The sequence below is a fragment of the Austrofundulus limnaeus genome, unplaced genomic scaffold (genome assembly GCF_001266775.1).
Source record: "Austrofundulus limnaeus strain Quisiro unplaced genomic scaffold, Austrofundulus_limnaeus-1.0 Scaffold123, whole genome shotgun sequence".
NCBI lineage: Eukaryota > Metazoa > Chordata > Actinopteri > Cyprinodontiformes > Rivulidae > Austrofundulus > Austrofundulus limnaeus.
In genome coordinates, this window is record NW_013952525.1 from 1,148,561 (window position 1) to 1,156,543 (window position 7,983).

A 7,983-nucleotide genomic window follows, 5' to 3' on the forward strand; every position below is an offset into this window, starting at 1 on the left:
GAGATAGGATGCCAAAGTGCCAACCACTTTAACAATAATACTTTTTATTTTAAGTTTACGTTTTTAAGTATTGTCAATGACATATTACAGTGCTCATGAAAGCACTTGTTTGATGTCTCAAAATGACACTTTTGTTCTTAGATTTTTCATTTACCGCAATTTAAAAAAAACTAAGTACCTACTTAATAACATTCAGTTAAAATTAAATGAATGTTTTGCAAATGCTTCATATTTTATAGCATTTTTCATCTACTCCGGTAGACCTTTCAAACACGGGGCTTAAGTTTAGAGTAGAGATTACGTAAAATATTGAAAATATCATCTATTAATAGCAAAGGTCTTCAGAGAAACAACTTTGGGACAGCTTGCTGCTCCACAGGGAGAAACCAGTTTGAAAGTTATTTGGAATATGATGAATTAGGTATGCTGCTGCTGCTAGGAGTCACTTTGGTTTATCAATGGTTAACCTTGACTTCTGCTTCTCCTTTTGACCAATTTCAGGGGTCGCTGAGTCGAATCATCTGCTTCCATCTGACTTCATCGTCTAACATCCTCTGTCTCACCAACCCTACGTGCGTCAATTGCTCACATACTTTGTGTCGGTTTAAAAACAATCCATTTGCTTTTTCTGTTTGAGGCATGGCTTCAAATTGCTGCCACTTAAGTCAATTTGTTCAGCTAGTGCAACTTAATTTTCCAACTATAAAAACAGGAAAACGACAGTACCAGTGTGATGATGTCTGACATGAACATGTGCATCCTGTATTCTGTGTCCGTTTGGAAAATCAGCTTCGCACAACGTCAGAAAACACAGACTATGTGATCCAGCAAGTCAATCTGCAGGCAACCTGTTTTGTGTCACTTTCTGGCAGATGTGAGGTCTGATGCGTGCAAAGAAACTTTTTATATCTGAAGTATTTATTAGTGCTCCATTTAATTGTTTTTGAATTGTATAAAAACATTTTTAAGTTTCTGATTTTCATTACCATTTTGCTCATCACAGGCCTGTTCTAAACCAAGAATGTTTTGATTTGCAACATATTTTGGCAGAGTTGTAAAGTAACTAAGTACAAATACTTTGTTACTGTGCTTAAGTAGAATTTTTGGGTATCTGTACTTTGAGTAATTATTTTTCAGCCTACTTTTAACTTCTACTTCTTACATTTTTTTAAAAAGGCAATAAGTAAAAAGTTGTTACTTTTATTTCATTTTTGCTTGTTTTCATTCCAGCTTGTTATTGTAAAAAAATAAATACTATCCATATAAACTGTCTCTCCTAGATAGAGTTAATTTAATTGTGGTTGAATGAGAAGTATAAATATATAAAATTCGGATACCGTATTAGTGCGTACACAAACAAATCATGTCACACTGCAGCAGGACATAATCATTAAAATAAAAGGTCTGTACTTAAGAAGTATTTGTATTTCATGAACTATATTATTGCATTTGGCCGCAGCCCTCTGATAGATTTTTATTTTGAGGAAAATGTTTGGGCAGCCTTGATTTAACTGTAGGTATATAAACTGAAACAGCTAGACTTGAACATCCTAAATTGAACATAAATTAATTATTTTAATACAACAGTCATTTATGTACCGTATTTTTCGGACTATAAGCCGCGACTTTTTTCCTGAACTTTGAACCATGCGGCTTATACTCCGGTGCGGCTTATACGTGGATTTTTTTCTTCAGCCACCAGGAGGCTCTCATGCTGCATTTGATTAAACCACTTGTTTCAAAAAAAGAAGAAAAAAGAAAAAGAAAAAAGCGATTTCTTCCAGAGCCAACTTTTGACCAGGAAGAAGTGATTTAAAGATAGTCAATGGCCAAAAACTCAAAAAAGGGGATAAAACAGACATTTTTCACGGTGGAATCTGACTGATAAAAACTTTGGAGCTTAATCCAGGACCAGTTTGTGGATAAACGTCGAGTGAAGAGCCGCTGACTTTTTTTTCCGCATTGCACTCCCCAGGGAAGGAATCCCATGCAGTGACGTATGCTGGAGCAGGAGGGCTTTCCCAGCAGCTGGGCTCTGGGTTTCTCGGGGGAACTATGAAAGGTCAGTGCGAAAACAAACGCCGAACAATCACGTGACGGCGCGTCGACCGGTCAACAGCTGAGCGACCATACTGCCAGCTTAGCTGGAGGTGTAGCGCCATTTTGTTTTAGCTAGTAGCAGACACGACACGACGGATCTTCGACAGATACGATATTGGACAGTATGCGGGCCCACATCACGGATTCAGTGAAAGCAGCCATCAAGAAAACAAACTCAATTCCTGCTGTTATTCYTGGAGGTACAACAAAGTTTTTGCAACCCCTGGACMTCAGTGTGAATCGTGCATTTAAAGCAGCMCTCAGGGVTGAATGGGAGGCTTGGATGACTGACGGGGATAAATCATACACAAAAACTGGCCGAATGCGAAGAGCGTCATTTCCTGATGTCTGCCAGTGGATCCTAACAGTGTGGAGCAGAGTGAATGAGTCCACCATCACCAATGGGTTCTGAAAGGCTGGACTGCTACGTGAAGAGGACACCACAGCTTCAGAGCCAGCATTACCCTGGGAGGACAGCCACACAGAAAGCAACACTGAACAGATACCACTGTGTGACGCAGCTTTTCTCAGCTTGTTTAACTTCGACACTGAAGAGGAGGACTTCAATGTTTTCAGTGCGCTGGAGGACGATGAATTAGACGATTTGTTGGACCAGAAACTGTTAAAGAAAACTACCAAAATAAGGTCAGTTAAATGAACCGTATTCCTCCGAACTTTAATTCTTAAAGGTTTGCTTTTTATGTTTTGATGTTGAATTCACTTTTTTGACGACAACTTTGGGTGTACTGTTTTTTTTTTATGTTGGGGGTGCGGCTTATAGTCCGGTGCGGCTTATAGTCCGAAAAATACGGTATTTTTTGGGGAGGTCACCTCCTAATAAATGTCATTACAGAAAATCTAACTGCTCATTTTAAATTAATACTTTTACTTTTAATACTTAAGTACAAAAAAAATCAGAAACTTTAAGACTTTTACTCTAGTAATATTCCTAAAGGAGAATATAACTTTTACCAAAGTAATTTTTTGGTAAGCTGCTTGTAGTTTTACTCAAGGATCACTTTGTGGTACTTTATACAACTCTGTATTTTGGTCATAACCTGACAATTTACATAAACCTCAGTGTTTGGTATAACACAGAGCCACTTTGTTTTGCATGTTGTTTGCAGAATTGCAAAATTAGCTCTCATAATGCAAAGCTGCAATAATGAAAGACACAATGACAATTAGAAGAGAAATATTGAAGAACGTCACAATTTCAAAGGCAGAAGTCTGGTACAACACCAGGTTCCAATAAAACCAAGGTGTAGGGTCTGGAAGGACTAAAGCTCTGAACCTTATGGTTCAAAAATGTTGCTGATGAGGCCCAGCACGTCCAACGTAACAGAAGTAAGGTGGTGGGGGCAGCAGAGCAGTACAGTAATGTTTTTAACAGTGTGTGTGTGTGTGTTTATTTATTTATTTTATTTATTTTTGAGGGGGTGGGGGGTGCACCTGTATAATGAACCAGTTGTTTGCAGTAGGTGACTGGCCGGTTTAGTTTACAGACTCAGACTACTGTACCAATATGAGCATTATGTGGTTTGGCACAGTCTTGCTAGTGAAGAGACAACTTTGACCCAGATTCAAAACACTCATAAATTCCAGTTTCAAATTCCTTGTGAAAAAGAGAAAAGTTTTTAACTTCACATTAGTCACTGTTAGAACAGCCCAGAGAAGGTGAACAAATTCACAACACCTTTTTGCCCCATGCCTGACTTTTAGAAGACAGTGTCGATAGATTGAAATCTCTCAACTGAATCGTGTAACTTGCAATATTACCACTTGCTTTTAGTTGTGTTGCTCATATTACATTAAAAGAAATACGTTTTCTTCATTTTCTGTCATTAAAAAAATAATAAAACTTTAAATTATTGGGAAACAATTTTAATAAGTCTCCAGACTTCACATGAAACAAGTATGTTTTTTGGTGCAAAATGTCTGCAAATCAAAAGCTTAAAGAATTTAAACTATACAGAGATTAAGTTCAGGAGGAGGTCTCTTGGCTGAAGGCAAACAACCAAATTTAATCACACTGAACAAAATAACTAGTTGTAACAAAAAACTGCTTGGAGGGACGGAGCATGGTTCCTGTACCAGTCGCATTGCTGTATTTTTTTTTAGGCTGGTGGGCTGGAATACTGCATTGATCATAATCAGGAAGAAATTTGCTCAGAATTCAATTTTTAACAAAAGATGCTTTATTTTCCTAGTGGCGCAAAAAGTCATTTTTCCCAATCCAATGGACTAGAGCAGGGCTATTCAACTGGAGGCCCGCGGGCCACATCAGGCCAACTGGTGACCAAAATCCGGCCCACCAATTGGTTCATTAAGTTCATTGGTTCTTAAGCCCAAACCATCGGTTTTCTATTTTATTTACTATTAGTTCTTTAAGCTAAACAGAGACGCGGGGTATACAGAAACATCTTAATCTTGGCCAAAAGCTTGTAAAAACCATTTGAATGAAAACCCAAAACACTTAAAACTACAAGCAGTGGAATATAAAATTAAGATAAGTAAAAAATAAAATTGGTTTAAAAATGTGGCAAGTTAAATATGTCAAAATATTTGTGTCAATTGTTTTCGATTTTGTTTTAATATCATTTATTTATTACACAGGGTTCTTTATGTTGTATTCATGATTAAATCCATCAAAATAAACTATTTCAAAGGTAACAGATCTTTGTAATACTTAGTTTATTTACATAATGACTTTAATTGCTGGATGTTCGACCCCTCAGCTGTTGGCCTGCACTAACTGTGACCCCCAGAGAAATTTAGTCAAGTAGCCCTGGACTAGAGGTTTGTGTTTTTCAGTATGGTATTTACTGTAGATACCAATAATCAACAAATCTGTCAGCATGTACGTTTTTGTTTTTTTGCATGAGGAAAATGCTGAAAAGGTAACAAATTATTAAACTTAATAAACTTGGATTTAGATACATTATACTTGGAATTAATTCTTATACCAGGCACCTGATTAGCAGCACCTGTGGGTACAAGAAACTCAAATCAAGAGTCGATAGCAACAGAAAAAAGTTGTTTGGCAGGGAGGAATTGGCAAATTTTTCATGTGTGCAATCCACATACTCAGCTGTACTGCTCATCCCACAACTGCATGTTCCTTACAAATGTGGCACCATTTAAAAAGGGAAATTAACAGACTTTTTAACTGTATATTTACTGCCAAGAAGCATTGTTAAAACAAAGAAATAATCTACCAAACATATACTTTCCTTACTTTTTGCACAATGTTTAGTTTTTACAAAAAAAAATATGTTATATATTTTTATCTAAACACAGAAATAACTCATTATGAACCATCATCAGAGAATATTTACTAAAAATTTACAAGTAAATCTAAAAATCCTACCAACTTTTAGGGATGTTGACATTTCGTCAGCAGCTGCTGCCATTTTCTTCCCAAACTGCTGTGACCAGATTTTGCGAGGCTGCTCGGTGCATTTGCTTGTAATTTCCTCCTGCTTCGTTATTTCTAGGAATTTCAATAAATCAGGCTGACGTCAGCTACAGCCTCGTCTTCCAGTTTTTAATTTTTGTTGATGTGTTTTGAAGAAAATTTTTTGAAAAGAGGATCAAAGTAAATCACCTGAGTTTTTCTAGTGACCCCTTAAAGAGATAAGCTGCCATGAAGAACATTATTTTATCTGCCCTTCTTCCAAATTTGATAATGATTTGAAACGTCGAAGTATTTATTTTTATCCAGAACAGCGCTTGTTGCAAAGTGTGTTGACGCTTGTCTTCGTCACCTGACACATTTAACACGCTGTCATTGGTTGAGGAGCTTTGTTTACAAAACAGATGTTTTTTTAATTGTTTTAATTTCCTTACTTTCTAAGACACATTAAGTTGATTTGATGCTACAGTTTGCCTTGTAATGTTATTTTATACCTTTTCTGCTACTTTTGAATTGGCTATTATTAAGTTTTATTAGTTTTTAGGATACAAGATGCTTCCTACAAAACCAGAATGGGAATCTTTTCCTAAAATTTCATGGYGATATCTTGAACACTGAGGAAGTTATGAACAAAATTAGAAAACAGCAAGGTGAAATGGTCACATTGGTTCTGCTGTGAACTTCAGCAAGAAAACATGAGCTGATTTCACCTGAACAAACATCAATAACTTCCCTCATACTTCAGATAATCACATGATTTCGGTGTTATTTTGTTTGGTTTGAAATGTTCTTTTGGAATCCGCTGTCGGATTTAATATTGGTGTAGGATTAAAAATTTATCCACATCCCTACAACTTTTGTGACAGATGAAAACTTTTGACATGTTGAAAATTAAAATGCTGCCAATTTCTTACTACTTAACTTAACTACAAGAGCTTGGTATGTGTTCAAAGTTTATTTAAAGTTCTTCAATTTGTTTAAACAAAAACCTTGTCAAATTTGCAGTGATTTAGATTAAAAATAAGTAACTCCTGGCTGTTTTCCCTGTCCTTATCTTCTCTTAAGCTCCAGCAGGAATGTGAAGACATGAAATGAGCATCTGAGCAGAAACAGTTTGTTTGCACACAGCATGTCCTCATTGATGCACAGCAGACACGTCCTGGAGAGATGCTCTGCATCTGAATATGATGACGTCTGGAAATCGTGATTTTAAACAGTAGGTCATAACTTTCGTCTCATTTAAACCATCAGCAGCAAAATCAGCTTACCTTGTCCAGCTCATCGTGGAGCTCCGACAGGGTGGGTCTGACGAGTTTCTCCCCGAGCGGAGCCGCCGTCTGCCGGTAGAAATCTATCTTGGGCACGGCATCAATGGTGTTGTGTCCAAATGTCCTCAGGTAATAAGTGTTGGTGTGGGTGTCATAGTGATAGTGATGCTGGCCGCCCGTAGATGAGTGCAGGCTGGTCTCGCTCATCACCGTGTCCCCGTTCTGTAGCCCCTCTGGGGCCGCCTCGGGAGAGGCCGCGCTTCCCGCTCCGCTCGAATCCGCGAAGTTCACAACTCGGAACCGGCCTTTGGCTTCCTCCACGCTGGCCACTGCTGGGTCACCGCACGGGCCTTCTGGTGCGACAGCGGAGCCGTCGGAGCTCGGGGACTTCTCCTCAGAGGCGCCCGCGGCTTCGGACACAAGGTCCACCTGGAAGCGGCTCTGACTGGGCGTCGGACCGAGCGGCCTCTGCCCGGGGTCCGGGGCTAGGAGATCAAACTCTGAGGCGGTAGTCTCTGAGGGGGCAGAAGGCGCGGAGGATGGTTCCGACATGGCTCGGAGTGTAAATGTAGCAGCTGTGTTGGCCGTCCAAAGTGGATAATAAAGTGTGACAAACGATGAACTGCCTGTTAGTTACAGGGAAGAACACGCTGCCTGAGGAGACGCAGGGTGGCCGCCTGGAGAGTGGAAACAGTGGAGGAGAGCTGTTAGCTTCGTCCGGACATGCGACTACAAACAATAAGGGAACTTTTACCACTTCTTCTTCCGCGACAGAAAATCCAAATCTTCCCGGTAACCTTCGGCTGTTCGGAACCAGAACGCTCCACCTCTTGAGTTTTCTGTTGTTCTAACCAGGATGCTGCTCGCGACCTTGCCGGGGCTCCTCCTAGACTCCCGGCTGCTCTCCCTGCTATTATATTACACTCACTGCGGACGGCACAGGAGAAGGGTGGGCTCCGCAGAGACAGATGTCGCGAGACTTCAGTGATTGCTTCTTCAGTTAATAGACAGGTGAGGAATTATCGCGAGAAGACATCACAATATGGGAGGAAAGATGAGGGGGAAGGGGTGCACGGCGCCGACAGGCCGAGCAACAATGCGCGTTCACGTGCAACTGCTGCTTCTATTGCGGCTTGTGTGTGTGTGTGTGTGTGTGTGTGTGTGTGTGTGTGTGTGTGTGTGTGTGTGTGTGTGTGTGTG

General features: G+C 39.7%; 1 protein-coding gene across 3 annotated transcripts in view; it reads right to left on the reverse strand.

The window, feature by feature from the left end:
- The window catches only part of slc12a2 (solute carrier family 12 member 2), a 70,954-nt gene extending 63,231 nt beyond the window's left edge, over positions 1-7,723 (reverse strand). The window contains exons 1-2 of one of the 3 annotated variants that reach the window (XM_014015140.1): positions 7,541-7,719; positions 6,784-7,460 (exon numbers count right to left, since the gene is read on the reverse strand). In XM_014015140.1, coding sequence (XP_013870594.1) covers positions 6,784-7,335 — 552 coding nt within the window. In that variant the 5' untranslated portion in view covers positions 7,336-7,460; positions 7,541-7,719. Of the gene's footprint in view, positions 1-6,783 lie in introns of all 3 variants that reach the window. The other 2 variants (XM_014015138.1, XM_014015141.1) reach the window with 2 other exon arrangements.
- Positions 7,724-7,983: the final 260 nt, after the last annotated feature.